At 43.1% G+C, this 18,403-nt stretch overlaps 1 protein-coding gene across 2 annotated transcripts in view; it reads left to right on the top strand.

The window, feature by feature from the left end:
- CNTN5 (contactin 5) overlaps positions 1 to 18,403 on the top strand; it is a 2,189,536-nt gene that overhangs the window by 1,545,343 nt on the left and 625,790 nt on the right. For both annotated transcript variants that reach the window (XM_073662155.1, XM_073662156.1), the window contains one exon: positions 6,347 to 6,550. In XM_073662155.1, coding sequence (XP_073518256.1) covers positions 6,347 to 6,550 — 204 coding nt within the window. The remainder of the gene's footprint in view (positions 1 to 6,346; positions 6,551 to 18,403) is intronic.

Raw genomic sequence — 18,403 nt, 5'->3', positions numbered from 1 at the left:
ATTTTACTGTTCCATTTGCTTGTTAGCTCTGCAGAATACAGCCAGATCATCAGATGTGATCACATATTACAGTGATAAAAATCCAACAATTTGTAGTGAGCGTGGAAAATATTATCCTCCATTTACAGTTTGTCAGCAGTGTGTCAGTGAAGCTGTTCACATGTAGTCGCTGTGAGTAATAGGAAACTACAAGCCCGCTATTTAAAACCGTGGGTGTCCGTCAGACATATCACATATAATTGCGGTACAAATCTAGCCATTTGTAGCGACCGTGGAAAATATTGTCCTCCATTTATAGTTTGTAGCAGTGTGTCAGTGAAGCTATTCACACGTGGTCACTGTGAATAATAGGAAACTACAAGCCCGCTGTTTAAAGCCGTGGGCGCCCATCAGACGTATCACATATAACTGCGGTACAAATCCAGCCATTTGTAGGGGACGTTCAAGATATTATACTTCATTTACAGTTTGTCAGCAGTGGGGTAGTGAACATATTCACTCGTGATCGCTGAGCAATACTAAACTAGAAGGGCAGTGCTTAAAACAGTGGGAGTCCCGTCACACATATCAGATATTAGTGCAATACAAATCCAGTAATTTGTAGGGGACATTCAAGATATTATACTCCATTTAAAATGGTCAAGGCGCATGGCAAGGGACGGGGAAGTGGCCGTGATAGTAATGGTGCATGCAGAGGCTGAGGGTGAGGCCATTGGCAAGCTGAAATTGTGCCACAACAAGCACCCATATCATGTCGTCCTACCTTCATGCCCCAATTACTAGGGGACCGCAGCACACCACTATTGAACACAGAGCAGTCTCAAAAGATTGTTGGATGGATAGCACATAATGCTTCCAGTCACTTTGCCACCACCACCACCAACCTGTCTTCCACACTGTCAAGTCTCAGTAGCAGTGAGTCTTGACTGCATATTCCTTACCCTCAGCCTCCTTCCTTTCACCATGCCGAGTGCTCAGACACAACTGATCCCACACTTGGACACTCCGAAGAGCTGTACACTTTTCCATTTATAGATCTGGGCCTCTCACCTGGCCAGCTTCAAGGGGGGCAAAAGGAGAATGCGTGTAGCAATGCGCAAATATTTGAGCAGCCATGGTCACATGAAGGCGATGGTGGCCAAGTGCAATTACTGTCGCAAGAGGTGGATGATGATGAGACACAATTGCCAGAAAGTCAGGAGGAGGACCAGGGTGTGGAAATGGAAGACGATGTGGTGGACGATAAAGTCACTGACCCAACTTGGCAAGGTGACATGCAGAGCGAGGACAACAGCACACAGGGGGAGGGAGGCATAGCATCACAACAGGCGGGAACAAGCAGTGTGGTGGCCACAGACACAAGGTGGGCAAACGTTCCCTGGAACACCAGCACGACAGAAGTTGCCAGTACAACTGTTAGGTCTTCCTGAGTCTGGTTGTTTTTTAAAGACTCTGCAGATAATCCCAAAAAGGCCATTTGCAACATCTGCCATGCCAAGCCAGCATCAGCAGGGGTAGCAAAGCTAGCAACCTGACCACCACCAGCATGCTCAGGCACATAACAGCAAAGCACCCAACTAGGTGGGCTGAACGCCAGGGTCCAGAAATAGTGTCTGCAGATGACACCACTGCTTGTTCCGCTGTTGTGCGAGCACACCAATCCCATGTCCATGGCGCATGCGAAGATGCCTCTCGCCCTGCACCTGTCGTTGCACACTCTCGACTACCACCATCAGCAACCACATCCACATCCTTGTCCTCTTAAATTTAGGCAGCCGTTGCTGTCACTGCATACGCAATAACTGTATGGCAGAACCTCTCCTTTCTAATGGGAACATTTTCTTACTGAGGCCCTCCTCTATGTCTCTTTAAATTGGTATTGGGGTATTTCCCAAATTTAGGCAGCCGTTGTAGTCACTGCATACGCAATAACTGTATAGAAGAACCGCTCCTTTCTAATGTGAATATTTTGTTACTGAGGTCCACCTCTATGTGTCTTCAAACTGGTTTTGGGGTATTTCTCAAATTTAAGCAGCCGCTGTAGTCAGTGCATATGCATTAACTGTATAGCAAAACTGCTCCTTTCTAATAGGAACATTTTGTTACTGAGGCTCACCTCTATGTGTCTCTAAATTGGTATTGGGGTATTTCCCAAATTTAGGCAGCCATTGTAGTCACTGCATACGCAATAACTGTATAGCAGAACAGCTCCTTTATAATGGGAACATTTTGTTACTGAGGCCCACCTCTATGTGTCTTCAAATTGTTATTGAGGCATTTCCCAAATTTAAACAGCCTTTGTAGTCACTGCATACGCAATAAATGTATAGCAGACCCACTCCTTTCTAATGTGAACATTTTGTTACTTAGGCCCTCCTCTATGTCTCTTCAAAGGGGTACTGGTGTGCATCCAAATTTTTGTCAGCTCTTGAAGTCACTGCATATGCAATAATAGTATAGGAGACCCACTCTTTAATAATGGGAACAACAAAGCATAGCCGGCTGATGGCCCTCTAACAATAGTGATGGCCAACTGCTGGCCCTTTAAGAATAGTAAGGCCCACCTGATGGCCCTATAAAAATAGTCTTTGTGACTTTCAGAGTCTCTCCTTTATAAATGAAACAGGATGTGTCTGATGATGTCTCACACACCACATGGTCAGATAAGGTAGTAAGATGTTAAAATGACATTTCATGGTGGATGCATTTTTCACAGTTGAAAGCAATGCAAAAATGCAAAAACGCATTAAAAATGCTATGTGTTAACATAGCCCAAGGTGTGGAGGATCATTTTTGTTTTTGGTTATTTATTTTGCCTTATATACAAGTCATTACCCTGGAAAGTATGTTCCTTAGCATTTTTCCCAGGAAAATCCTTTTTGTTTTTGTATGTTTTATTGTGAGTCCATAAAAGTGACGTAATACTCTGACATTGTTCACAGCAGTGACCTGAGAGTCAGAAATGCTACCAGGGGTCTTCCCCATGCTGTTCCCATGTCATTTGAGCACTGTTCCCATATATTTGGGCATTTTTTAGGCCCCCTGCAGACCTCCGGGGGAAGGGCTGCCAGAAAGAAAAATGCTTGAGTTTCCCATAGACTTACATTGGGCTTGTTGCTCGGGTCGAGCACCCGAGTATTCCAATGTGCTCAACCCGAACAACGAGTACCCGAGCATTTTAGTGCTCGCTCATCATTAATCTTAACAAAACCTTTACATATTTATAAAAAAATGTGGATTTCTCTGGGATAAGACTTTGGATTGCAGATAACAAGGTATCATTTTATTCAAGCTTCCTGCATGCCCACATAGACTGCTTAGGAGGGTTGATCCTACTGGCAGATTCCCTTTAAAATATGCTATCAATATAAGATTGAGGGGGGTCAGACATCCTGATCGATCAGCACTGCAGTTATTATCTCAGGGCGCGGAGCTCTGCAGTTCTCAGCAGTCACTGCTATATATTGGATGGTGCTGTACATTTCAGATAGAGTAATGTTGCATCTGGCTGCTAATATCAGCTGAATGATAAGGTGTTGGGTGCTGGACCCCCACCAATCTGATCATGGGTAAAGTTTCTCCTGAAGGAGACTGCCAATCTGGCATAGGGAGACTTATAGGTTATCCAGTGCTTACAGGGGAAAAAGAAATTCAAATTGGAACAAAACAGGGTCTGTAGTGCCACCAACTGGAGGTAGCAATCCAAAATGTCAACATTAACCGATTAGTTGTGCAAAATGACTGAGGATAAGAAGGAAAACATCTCTATTTGTAGAAAGCTGTTTCAGGGTTCTTGGCTCTCATTAGTGCAAATAGGAGTCTGGTTAGTAGAGTAAGAGGCATTTGATGGAAGGTCTGTGGAGGTCTTTTCTTTTTGGAGAAGATTATTTTCTGCCTAAATCATGTGGCAAGGCTCTTTAAAGAGTCAATATTGACTTATAGGATTGCTACCTCAAATAGGTGAAACTAGAGAATTTGTTCTCTACCTTTGAGAAAAGGCTATTTTCATATTTGAGTTGATTTGGGTTGTTTATGTGGTTAATTTGAGCTTGGGGGCTCAGCACATTTTAGCTTTGCAAATCCATTGAGTAATGATTAGACTATAAATTCACAGGCAATGGCAATGTGGCTCATTGGTCCTGAGATCCATAACGTACTTTATCTGATCCAAGTTCTATCTGAACTACTGATATTACCTCCACTTACGTTTTGACATCTTGGCAAGATGAGCCTGCAAGATATCCAACTTTGAAGAAAACTTTGATTTTACAATACTCATTCAGGAGATGTTTATGTTATACAGTGGGTACGGAAAGTATTCAGACCCCTTTAAATTTGTCACTCTTTGTTTCATTGCAGCCATTTGGTAAATTCTAAAATGTTCATTTCTTTTCTCATTAAAGTACACTCTACACCCCATCTTGACTGAAAAAAACAGAAATGTAGAAATTTTTGCAAATTTATTGAAAAAGAAAAACTGAAATATCACATGGTCATAAGTATTCAGACCCTTTGCTCATGAGTCTTCTTGGGAATGATGCAACAAGTTTTTCACACCTGGATTTGGGGCTCCTCTGCCATTCTTCCTTGCAGATCCCTTCCAGTTCCGTCAGGTTGGATGGTGAACGTTGGTGGACAGCCATTTTCAGGTCTCTCCAGAGATGCTCAATTGGGTTTAGGTCAGGGCTCTGGCTGGGCCAGTCAAGAATGGTCACAGATTTGTTCTGAAGCCACTCCTTTGTTATTTTAGCTGTGTGCTTAGGGTCATTGTCTTGTTTGAAGGTGAACCTTCAGCCAAGTCTGAGGTCCAGAGCAATTTGGAAGAGGTTTTCATCCAGGATATCTCTGTACTTGGCCGCATTCATGTTTCCTTCAATTGCAACCAGTCATCCTGTACCTGCAGCTGAAAAACACCCCCATAGCATGATGCTGCCACCTCCATGTTTCACTGTTGGGATTATATTGGGCAGGTGATGAGCAGTGCCTGGTTTTCTCCACACATACCGCTTAGAATTATCACCAAAAAGTTCCATCTTCGTCTCATCAGACCAGAGAATCTTGTTTCTCATAGTCTGGGAGTCCTTCATGTGTTTTTGGGCAAACTCTATGCGGGCTTTCATATGTCTTGCACTGAGGAGAGGCTTCCGTTGGGCCCCTCTGCCATAAACGCCCGACTGGTGGAGGGCTGCAGTGATAGTTGATTTTGTGGAACTTTCTCCCATCTCCCTACTGCATCTCTGGAGCTCAGCCACAGTGATCTTGGGGTTCTTCTTTACCTTTCTCACCAAGGCTCTTCTCCCACAATTGCTCAGTTTGGCTGGATCGCCAGGTCTAGGAAGGCTTCTGGTGGTCCCAAACTTCTTCCATTTAAGGATTATGGAGGCCACTGTGCTCTTAGGAACCTTGAGTAATGCAGAAATTCTTTTGTAACCTTGGCCAGATCTGTGCGTTGCCACAGTTCTGTCTCTGAGCTCCTTGGGCAGTTCCTTTGAGCTCATGATTCTCATTTTGTCTGACATGCACTGTGAGCTGTGAAGTCTTATATAGACAGGTATGTGCCTTTCCAAATCAAGTCCTATCAGTTTAATTAAACACAGATGGACTCCAATGAAGGAGTAGAACCATCTCAAGGAGGATCACAAGGAAATGGACAGCATGTGATTTAAATATGAGTGTCTGATCAAAGGGTCTGAATACTTATGACCATGTGATATTTCAGTTTTTCTCTTTTAATAAATTTGCACAAATTTCTACATTTCTGTTTTTTTCAGTCAAGATGGGGTGCAGAGTGTACTTTAATGAGAAAGAAATGAACTTTTTACCAAATGGCTGCAATGAAACAAAGTGAAAAATTTAAAGGGGTCTGAATACTTTCCGTACCCACTGTATGTGTCTTTATCTGGTCATCCAGTGATTTTGATATGGAGTATAACCTGCAAAGGGATTTGTTAGCACATCACAAAATTGTATTTAAATTGTATTGTGATAAATTGAAGCCCTTACCAAAATTTGCAGTGATATAACGGTGGACCCATCCATTCTTTTATAATTATTAAAGAGTCCTCAGTAGTTAATACCTTTTAATTGCTAACTGAAAAGATGGTAACCAATAGCAGTTTTCCAGACTACTCATGTCTCTTTATCAAGAACAGTAGAGAAGAGACCTGAGTAGTCTCGAAAGGTTGCTTCTTTTCACCATCTTTTCAGTTAGTCATTAAAAGGTATCACTGAGGACTCTCAAATTTTAATATTTTTCTATCTACTATACAAAGGTATATTTTTACTGTATAAAATGACTTATAATTTATAAAAATTTAAAAACAATCCACATTTTTTTCTCCTCCAGAAATTACCTACAGCTGGGTGTTGAATGAATATCCCTCTTTTGTGGCTGAAGACAGCCGGCGCTTCATCTCCCAGGAGACTGGAAACCTTTACATCTCCAAAGCACAGGCATCCGATGTGGGAAGCTATATATGCCACGTGAAAAATGTCCTCACCAATACAAGAGTTATGAGTCCACCAACGCCGCTAACTTTACGGAACGATGGTAAGTAATTTTTTTCCCTAGCATTGGGGTTTAGATTTTTTTGGAGCGTAAAGTTGGTGCGAATCGATTTGAAAGACCCAATCCAGTAGTCAGGTTCCTTACTCTCTGACTGCCGGACGAGAGCCCTGAGTACCACCTACATCTCGACATCCACAGATTTTTTTTTGGATTAGCCAGCCTGATGAGACATCACATGTGCGTCAATCTTCAATGGCTAAATTTCACTACGTCGGCTAATCAAAGTAAGAGCTATGGCTGCCGGCAGGTAGGAGGAAGTTCTCAGGGGTCCCATCCAGTGGTCAGAGATTTGTGACTTGATCTCTTCACTGGGTCCTGCGGATCAATTCCCTCCAATTCTAGTAGAGTGTGAATTTGTAATTTTATCTCATCAGATATAAAGAGAGTTTTAATCACTAGAGATGTTAGCGTAATTATTAGACGAAAGCAAACATTATATTCACTATTATATAGTTTCTTAGTAGGATTAAAGGGGTTCTACTTCTTAGGATAGTAAAGGAGAGAGAAGTGTGGTGGATCCTGATCGCTGCCTTTAACAAAGGTTAATCCAGGTAGAAAGTATAAAAAAAATGTTCAATTTGTTACAACGTGTTTCGGAGTAGAACCTACTCCTTCCTCAGGAAGGAGGAAGGAGTAGGATGCTGCCACTGACATAGTTTAATCCAGGTGGTAAGTATAAAAAACTTCAAATTTATTCCAACGCGTTTCAGAGTAGAACCTACTCCTTCCTCAGACAGATTGTCAGCAGCAGCGCCCTACTTCTTCCTCCTACCTGGTCCCAGCCTTTGGATCCCCACAGATCTACAAATTACCATCTATCCTGTGGATAAGTGATAACTTCTTCCAACTGGAATACTCCTCTAAGATGAGGAGGGAGGAGAGGGATGCTGCTGCAGAATCTCTTTGTGAGACTAGAGGGGAAAATTATGTGAAGGACATCTGATTGGCTGAAAGCACAAAGCCCCGCTGTGACGTCCCCTGGAAGAAACATTCACTAGAGGAGCACAAATATTGAAAAAGTGCATTTTTGGAAAACAGCAGAGATAAAGAAAAGGACTCAAAGCACACCGGTTACACCTGTCTGCCTGCACTAAATCTAAAACACATCTACTGCTGCCTCAATATACTGAATCACAGTCCAATCCTCCATATTTTATAGTCCCATTTTTATTTTTGATATGTTCAGCTATGAACCATGAATAAAATGACCTTCAATTGACCTTCAATATCTAAATGCTATAATGGACCACTCCATGTTCATATATTCTGATTAATGGGACAGGGCAGTGAAGCAGATTTATGATACCCCACTAATCACATACCGTAGCCCCCTCCCTTATATTTCCATCTATGAAAATAGAGAACAATATTACATCTTTATGTCACTTTCCACGAGATTCTACAAATTCAGCTGTTATCAATCTTTAACTTTCCTATGCATCTCAAAGGAAAACTTATCTTCACGATACCAAGCAAATTAAATAAAAACATCAAAAAAAAATCCTCGAATAGTTTCTCGCGAAAATGAATATCTCGTTTGTAGAACGTCCTTGACTATCATTCATTCTGTGCAATTCAATTTCACCTCGAGCGAACTTATAAAAACAATTTAATATTCTATCTATAAAAAAAGATTAGAAGTTCCCTTTTGTAATAAAACATTACTATATTAACTTTCTTCACTCTTATTTGGTAATTTATAGAAAGTCAGTTTTATTTGGAAACCAATGAAGATAACAAAATATTAAGCTTTTTATCAGCCGGATCTGGATCATTTTAGATTGTAGAGAATGTAGCATCATTGTGTTTGGCAAGGACATGCAATCCATGCAGCTTGTTCTGATGAGGCTTAGTCCTGGATGGTCCTCCGATAAGAACAAAGAAGGGCAGGGTCTCTTCCAAACACCCTGGTTTTCCAAGAGAAGCCGGCTCCCCGACAAGACAATAAGACGCCTTCTAGATGCCGACGGACTTGCCGAGTTTTGCTACAGCAAGACTCTTGAAGAAGGTGCCGGCTGTGATTTTCCTGACCTGTCTACTTTGGCATCCTTTCGGTCATTTTTTGCAGCTGCTTTGCACCCGTATTTTTTTTAGCTTCGGGTACAACCAGTGAGCGGCATTCAAAGCAGAAGCCACCTGAAGAATGGTTTGGTCATTTCTTTTAACTACTTCATGTCTTTACCAATGTAAAGACTGAACATGTTAACATCAAGTCTTTTTTAGTTTGTAGTGCAGTTTCATTTTTTTTTACGTTTATTTAGCACGTTAGTATTCGGGTAACAGAGCCTAACAAAGACGTCATGCACACATACCCTTACAGACACCACGAATTCTAGCAAAACAGGTTGATTTTATTTACAATCTTCAAATTTGGTAGCAATCATCTTGAAACATTGTAGAACTTGAACAATGAGCTGCAAACAGCATTCAACACTTCTTCCACCTTTAGTAAAATTCGATGGACCTGTGCGTGTTTCACCTTCTTATTTGTCACAGCTTACATCCCAATATCAGTGAGTCCCAGTTCTCTCACACACTGTATCTTCATGGGTCACTATGGGCTCACTACGCTTCTAGTTCCTCCAGGACATCCCCAACCGGTGCCTACTCACCTCACTCAGTCTCAGGACTGCCCTGTCCTGGTTGTTGTCTTCTACCAGACTCTGGCCTTGCTTCTATGACTTCCCTATAATTCTTATTACAACGTATTGTCTGCTACTGGCTCTGTGGAGTAATCACAACATTCTGACTAATTTCACTCCTCTCCAGTGGGCTGCTTCACATTAGTGTCAGTTCACGTAATGGGCCTCTCTTTTTCTCTCCAGAAGAACCAGAGACCAGAGAGGAGGACCGTTCAGTAGTGGCAGAGGTGATGAAAGAACAGTTGAGGGCCTAGGACAAGTGGATATAATTAGTGATGAGTGAGTATGTTCTGTTAACCCTTTCGGTGAGCATGCTCGGGTGCTCGCTGAATATTTTCAGCGTGCTTAGGTGTTATGTTAGAGTCACACTGTGTGCATGATTTGAGACTGCTTGACAGCTTTAATACATCTGAGGAATGCATAAGAAACGGACATTCCTCACATGTATTAAAGCTGTCAAACAGTCGCATATCATGCGCACAGAGTAACTCAAACATAACACCCGAGCACGCTGAAGATACTTGGGAAACACCCGAGTATGCTTGTAAATCTCGAGTAACGAGCATGCTCGCTCATCACTAGATATAATCTGTTTTATTATTTTAATCTCTTCTTAGCCCTCAAAACAATTCAGCAAAATGGCGGCCAGCTGAGGATTTGTGCCAACTGAAACCTGAAAAATTTGTATTTGCAAGAATTTGACATTTTCAGGAAATTCACAACAAATTTTATTAGTTGCAGATCAGTTCGCTAATCTCTACCACCCACTAATCATGAATGCAACTGACCTACCAGACTCACTGCATGGACTGTAGTAAGCACAAGTCTTGTGCATCTCGAAACTCCTACTGAACTTCTCTAAACACTTTGCTGTGGCTCCTGTTTTCTCATGATCAGTTTGGGTCAGACCTAAGTTATCCGAAGCATTTAAATGCCATGAACTAAATAACATTAGCATAATAAAAGACAAAGCTATAACATATATTGGTTAGGCAACTCTACTCATTTGAGCTTACACTTTATAGGGAAAGAGGTAAGTAGCTGTAGATATAGAGGAGTGTAGGGATACCGATTTGGGACTCTATATCAGCCAAGTTATACACTTTTCTGAAGAACAGATTTTTTCAGTAAGCAATTGAAGGTTTATGTGGTTGGAGAGCGTGGGATAGAATAATGTAGAGCATTTTGGAAGAAGTTGAAGCACAAGAGAAGTCTTATATCCAAGTGTGTGATATTGGAATTAGAGTGGCAGAGAGGAAGCTGTCAATCGCAGCTCGAAGGTAATGAGTCGGGTAATATTTGTGAATTACAGAAGAAATGCAGAATGGTTCTGAATTGGATAGGACTTTGCAGGTCAGAGTGAGGTTCTTTGTGTGACGATTGGACTGTGAAGGATGTATGATTTATTCTATGAGGACATATATGAAAATCAACACTGGATACAGAGCAGATGTTGGGCTTAAATCCATAGGAACAAGTTAAAATGGTTGATTCATAAAGAATTTGTAGATATCATAGAAGGGGTCAAACTCTCAGGACCTTAAAGATGACCTTCTGCCCTGGAAGACCTATGTTACATCGTCAGTCAACTTGTGAATTCATGGAAAATATATGGCAATCTGCTGATCACCAGGGCAGTCAACAAATCAGATATCTTTGTGTAACAACACTTTTAATTGGGTTCTAAATCCTAATCAAAAAACATATAAGCACAATACTGAGCAATACCAACCAAAAATGTGTCTTATTTAGCCATGGTCATCCAATGAGTGCTCAACCTAAAAGAATTTTAGAAAGTTATTTTAACCCTTAAATATGAACCAAATATTATAGTACAACCATTATGACCACTCGTTTTTCGGTGCACTAAACTTTGTATATTTTAAAGTAAAAGTAATCTTTAATATATGGTGTCCTCATTGCAAGACCATAACCTGTAACACACCTATGTTCTGGAGGGCACGGGCAGTAAAGTTTTAGAACTCAAGTATTAACTGCAAAAAAAGAAGAATTATTAGAAGTCATAAATGTAGCTAAACTATAGTAAAACATGATATGCATCTCTCTACGGCTTTCGAAACGGGTAAGAGAGCACGTTTAACTCAAACCACCAATAAACAAGGGTGCCGTGAGATGATCTTTATGGTCTTACTAACCTTAGCAATGACCAGTACAATTCATTTTAAGCAGACTCTTTCTCTCTGGTGGTCCATAAATAAGATCCATCAAGAACAAGAGTGTTTTTCTTACTATTCGCTCCCTTCAACCCTTTTATATGTCTGCCATATGAGAAGCTGCAGAGGCCACGGTAATGGCCAATATATTTCTTACACCAATAATATCACTCATGAAAAAAAAAAAAATCTCCCGTAATGGAAAACCAAGAAAACCCTACAAACAATTATTTATGGCAAATCTATCATTATTTTATATTATTTATTTCCAAAAAATAAATAGTAGATGTGAATACAGAGAAACAACTTTGAGAAAAACGGTTTTTGAGAGAGAGGGTCTTCAACGGAGGCATTTTTTTATGTCTCTGGACCCCAATGAAATATTTGCAATTTTTTTTGTATCTCTATGAGGAAGTTTCTGCATAAACCATCACATAGTGAGAGTCAGGGAGGCAGTGCTATCTGGATCAATACTGTTTAAATAATAAGTCAGGGATGCGGGACAATTTGTACCTATATCACTGACATTAAAGGGAAACTGTCAACAGCTTCTTTGCTATTTAATCTGGGAGCAGCATAATGTTGAGTCAGAGAGCCCGATTCCAGGGATATGTCACTTTCTCAGCAAGTTGCTTCTACACAATCATTGTTTTATCAGCAGGAGATTAGCACTGTAGGACTAGGTGTCTCATGCCGGGTAGTCCTGCTAATCTGTGTAACCCCGCCTGCACCTCTAATTGACACAGGAAGCTTCCAATCAGTAGTGTGGGCGGAGTTATACACAGCTCAGCATTCTGAGCCCTGCTATATTTATAGCAGATAAAACAGGGATTCTATAAAAATAGTATCAAGTAGTCCAGTAAGTGACAAATTACTGGAATCAGGCTCTCAGCCCCTACATTATGCTGCTCTCCGATTACATAGCGAAAACCTGGTGACAGATTTTCGTTAATTTTTAGGATTTACTGTATGTACTATCATTGCCTGCACAATTGAAATGAATAGACACGAAGGAAGAAATGATTGTACCTATATCCTTTACATGGAGAGACAAGGAGGCAGTACTATCTGTGCTTACATCATTTACAGAAAGGAAATAAAGGTAGTAATATCTTTGTATGTTTTACAGAGGGAGACATTACTAATATCCATGCTTACAGAAATCACAGAGGGGAACAGGCAGACAGCGCTGTCTGTAACTACTTATATGTTATACACTGTGTGCAGAATTATTAGGCAAGTTGTATTTTAGAGGATTATTTTTATTATTGATCAACAACTATGTTCTCAATCAACCCAAAAGACTCATGAATATCCAAGCTTAATATTTTTGGAAGTTGGAGTGTTTTTTTTTTAGATTTGGCTATCTTAGGAGGATATCTGTTTGTGCAGGTAACTATTACTGTGCAGAATTATTAGGCAACTTAATAAAAACCAAATATAATTCCATCTCACTTGTTTATTTTCACCAGGTAAACCAATATCAGTGCACAAAATTTAGAAATAAACATTTCTGACATGCAAAAACAAAAACCCAAAAAATTAGTGATCAATATAGCCACCTTTCTTTATGATGACACTCAACAGCCTTCCATCCATAGATTTTGTCAGTTGCTTGATCGGTTTTCAATCAACATTGTGTGCAGCAGCCACCACAGCCTCCCAGACACTGTTCCGAGAGGTGTACTGTTTTCCCTCCCTGTAGATCTCACATTTTATGATGGACAACAGGTTCTCTATGGGGTTCAGATCAGGTGAACAAGGGGGCCATGTCATTATTTTTTCTTCTTTTAGACCTTTACTGGCCAGCCACGCTGTGGAATAGTTGGATGCATGTGATGGAGCATTGTCCTGCATGAAAATCATGTTTTTCTTGACCGATACCGACTTCTTCCTGTACCACTGCTTGAAGAAGTTGTCTTCCAGAAACTGGCAGTAGGTCTCGGAGTTGAGCTTCACTCCATCCTCAACCCGAAAAGGCCCCACAAGTTCATCTTTGATGATACCAGCCCATACCAGTACCCCACCTCCACCTTGCTGGCGTCTGAGTCGGAGTGGAGCTCTCTGCCCTTTACTGATCCAGCCTCTGGCCCATCCATCTGTCTCATCAAGAGTCACTCTCATTTCATCAGTCCATAAAACCTTTGGAAAATCAGTCTTAAGATATTTCTTGGCCCATTCTTGACATTTTATCTTATGTTTCTTGCTCAAAGGTGGTCGTTTTTCAGCCTTCCTTACCTTGGCCATGTCCCTGAGTATCGCACACCTTGTGCTTTTTGATACTCCAGTAATGTTGCAGCTCTGAAATATGTCAAAACTGGTGGCGAATGGCATCTTGGCAGCTTCACGCTTGATTTTCCTCAATTCATGGGCAGTTATTTTGTGCCTTTTTTGGCCAACACGCTTCTTGCGACCCTGTTGGCTATTTTCCATGAAACGCTTGATTGTTCGGTGATCACGCTTCAAAAGTTTGGAAATTTCAAGACTGCTGCATCCCTCTGCAAGACATCTCACAATTTTGGACTTTTCAGAGCCCGTCAAATCTCTCTTCTGACCCATTTTGCCAAAGGAAAGGAAGTTGCCTAATAATTAAGCACACCTTATATAGGGTGTTGATGTCATTAGTCAACACCCCTCCTCATTACAGAGATGCACATCACCAGATTTACTTAATTGGTAGTTGGCTCTCAAGCCTATGCAGCTTGGAGTAGGACAACATGTATAAAAAGTATCATGTGATCAAAATACGCATTTGCCTAATAATTCTTCACACAGTGTATATGGCATGAAAAAGAATTGCACAGCAGTGGTTGGACGATAAAAGTTCTACAAAAAAAAACAATATATAAATAAAATAAATTGGTTTTTAAATCTTGAAAAAGGTAGGAAAAGGGTAATAATTAATACATTTGAATAGATGTGAGCTCCGTGGATTGATTCAGGGAGGAAGAAAATTGCATGCTTAGATCTGTTAACTACATTCTGCTCATTAAAATAAATATGAATATTTGGATGGCCGGACTATGTATGTTTATGACAAGCTGGAGAATAACTGTTGCCCAACAGTTACTTAATGGATACGGCCACCTTTAGAATATCAGTGCTGTGTTTTCAGCAGGCACCACGATGCATCGATATGTCACTCACACATAGGGATAATTATCAAGTGCCAGGAAAGTCACTTTCTAATTATCTCCAAAGAATATTTTCACAACAATAAACTGTGAACATATTCCACATGTCACAGTATATTGGAGAACGACTGCTGCACTTATTAATCACATTTCCATGAATCCTTGGGAATGTGTCTTCTGATTTATGAGTTCTGAGAAAGAAAACAGGAATAATTGAGGAATAAATATGTTATTTTGTGGTTGATTTGCTAGGAACAACTGATAGACAGCATCTCTCCTGGAAAGCAGATGCAAAGGAAAGCTTCAACCAATAGTCTCTTTATGGGCATCGTATAGATGTTTCTGTAAAAAAAATGTTTAACGTGTGTCTCTCATCCATGGGTGAAAGAGCGTCAAACTCTTCTTCATTTTTCAAGGGAACCTGCCAGCGGGTTTTTGCTATGTAATGTGAGGTCAGCATGGTGTAGGGGCAGAGAGCATGATTCCAGGGGATATAGCACTTACTGGGCTGTTTGGTGCAGTTTTGATAAAGTCACTGTTTTCTCTGCTGCAGATCTACCAGTTCTCTGATTAGCTGAGCTCTGTATAACCCCGCCCACACCATTGAATGGCAGCTTCCTGTATATACTGTGCATAGGCAGAAAACTGCCAATCAGGGGTGGGGGTGGGGTTACACAGATTAGCTGAACTGGCCTGCACTTGAGACCTAATCAGACAGTGATAATCTTTTTCTGATAAAACACTGATTGTATTGTCAATATAATATAAAATAATCACTAGGAACTCCTATTTCAATGTCCCATTGCAGCTGGATATCACATTAATCCACCACATATGGGATAGATGAATAAACAATACCAAATGCCGATTTACTGAAGGTTTCAGACCTAGAAATGTTAAGAGAGGCACTGGAACTCTGGCTTGGTATGAATCAGGTCCTAGGTGTTCACAGTCCACAATAAGACCCTGGGTGTGGAGGGGAGGTATCTCCCATTAGGTACATGCTTGTTAGAAAGATGAGTAGTGTGGCGCATCCCGGCCGGTGGTGCGCCCCAGACACTGCATCAATCTCGAATCCTGTTACAAGTGACGTCATTGCAAGCCAGAGTTCCAGTGCTTCTCTTTATGTTTCCAAGTACGAAAATCTTCAATAGATCGATATTTGGTATTGATTATTCATCTATCCAATATGCGCCAACAGTTATTAATTTTTTACTGATTATATTGAAACTCCAACGCACAGCTTAGTAAGTGACACATCACTGGAATCAGGCTCTCTTGCTCTTTATTATGTAGCTCTCAGATTAAATAGCAAAAATCTGCTGACAGATTACCATTTAAGTGCAAATTCAGTGTAATTCTTCATTTCACCTGCGGGGGGCAGTGTTGCTTAAATAAACACTTGATGCCCACAGATTTCAACTAATCACTGGGGATCCCATTAATAGGACACTATATCATTAGTTTATCATCAATCTCTTTAATATAAATGTGAAGACCCGGGGTCTTCCGTGGGCATAATACTATTCAGACAACACAGGGTGAGGGTAAAACAGGGTGGCAATACTTTATTGAACCACAAAGCAGGCACACATAGAACAGTCCCAGCAAATACCCAAGATGGTACATTACACAGTCCCCGCTCTTCCGCTGAGATAGTGTAGCACCCTGAGGATTCGGCTGCTACAGGGGTATTATACCTCAAGCCAGAGGTGTGGTATTCCACTCCCGGGTAAGGATGGAGTGTGGAACTGAGCTTAGTAGGCTGCATGCACTACATACATCCCATTTCCGGGGGACAGAACTACGGTACTCCCACCAAGTAAATGTGCAGGTACGACAGCGTCTGTCCCTGGCTGGAGTGGGAGGGGGGTGGAACATCCCAGTAGTGTAGGGGCAGATAGGGGGAGTAGTCTGGGTAAAGCTAGGAGCCCATTGGGTGCTGGTCACCTGGGCTCACACATAGAGGGAGTATATAAGGTGGGCACCATCTTAGATCAGGGTCAGAGAGCCTGAGGAGAAGCTGAGGGAGAGCTCAGCCAGGAGGGCTGACAGGGAGCTGTGGCTCCGGCTGGGCCCAGCTCCAGAACAAGGCCTGCAGAGAGAGAGAGAGAGAGAGAGGAGTAAGAAGGACCCAGAGAGAAAGACAGAGGGAACCCCAAGAACCCAGAAACAGACCAGAAAGGGTGAAGGGTTGGCGGACACGGGTACCGGATCCCAAGCTGGCAGAGACCAAAACAAACCTTAGCCAGGAACCGGAGGTCGTGGTCAGGATCTGCCGCGACCCTCACCAAATCCACTAGAAAGGCACACCAAGTATAGGGTCAGGGAGCCAGGAGGAGGCTTGACCACCAAGAGACCCGAGGGAGCCGGCCAAAAGTGGATCCCTGGTGGGAACGGCCAGAGGAAGGGAGAGTCAGAAAGGAGCTCAGGACCACGCTCCGGAATTGCCTGGGGGTTGGCCGAGTCCAGGACCTGGTGGACGCAGCACGGCTCGGGTGGTCACTCAAGGCCAGAGTGACTAAAAGGACACCAGTAAGTAAAAACCCTGAACTGCATCTCCCGACTCTGAGTCTTCTTACTGCACCGTCACAACCCCCACCATCTACACCTGCTGCCCTGAGGCCATACCCCTCCCGTTGGGGGTTATACCATCACTGCTGCACATATACCACCGGCCTCAGAGGACTGCTCTGCAGCGGCGGCTTCAAAGCCGCACTCAACGGGTGGCGTAGTCGACACATCAAATTAACATCTACTGCCATAGACTGCCACTTAGTTTGACACCCTGGGCACGGACCGGGTCACCGCCACAAGGACTACTACCCCCATACAGATCCGGCTCCGGGTATCCCTTGCACACGGCCCAGGGGGCGCGTCAACTTTTGGCGTAGTCGGCAGGATAACGTGCCCGCAACCACCGGGTACTGCGTGCCTGAAGAAAAGTTCATATTTACCGTAAAAAGAAGTCTCCCGCCAATTCCGGAGGGTCCCCGCCATCGGACGCCATCTCGGATCGGTTCCCGCCGTTTGCCCGCCATCTGCAGTCTTTTCCCGCCATCCACAGAGTTTCCCGCCATTGGGAAGCGGTTCCCGCCATCTGAGAAGATTTCCCGCCTTGGCAGAGCGGACGCCATTATGGGCGTGCCAGAGGGTGGCAAGAGGCCACCTCCCATCGTGGGCCAGGACCAAGAATGGCGCCAAAAACGAAGACCGCCCCCACCAGCAGAGACTGCAATGATTGAGATGTCCATCAGCGTGGGGGGTCTGCCCCTGGAACTGACAATCACCAAGTTGCCCCGGAACCACCCTGAATGGGGGCGGGGAGAAAACAAAACAGAGAAGATGGGAGCAGCTTGGAGGAGTCTGGAGAAGCCGTACCCGGAGATGGAGGGAGAGTCAGGCAGCACCGACCCTGTGGTCAGGAGCCTGTTGCAAGCTACCACTCCACAAGACCTGGTGGAGATCCTGGCACAGCTCCCCCGAGACCGGGAGCGTGCACAGACCGCACTGGAGGGCTTGGCTCAGAGGATGGCCCGAGTGCAGCGAGACGTACTGGCCACATGGAGCAGAGAGATGGCCCTGCAGGCAGGAACCCGCCAACGGAGCACGCCACCCGAGACGAGGAGTCAGACCGCCTCTGAGGATGGCGCAGGAGGAATCAAGGCCGGAGACGACGCCGAGGAAGGAGCTAAAGAAACGGAGGCAGGTAAAGTGGACGTCACTACCCCGAGCCGAGAAGCCGTGAGCCTGCCCCAGCTCCCCGTCGCAGAGCCCGAAATTTCCCCTGCCGTGCCCGTCGTTGCACCGTCACCGCTCCCGACTAGGCCTCAAACAGAAGCCGCGGCCATGCCCCCTGTGACGTCACGCGCCTCAACCCTGAGC

This window comes from Phyllobates terribilis, unplaced genomic scaffold, assembly GCF_046119375.1.
Source record: "Phyllobates terribilis strain yellow unplaced genomic scaffold, ASM4611937v1 Scaffold_2__4_contigs__length_985480577, whole genome shotgun sequence".
Classification (NCBI taxonomy): domain Eukaryota; kingdom Metazoa; phylum Chordata; class Amphibia; order Anura; family Dendrobatidae; genus Phyllobates; species Phyllobates terribilis.
The sequence above is the reverse complement of the archived record's forward strand: the minus strand, read 5'-3'. Positions and strand labels throughout refer to the sequence as shown.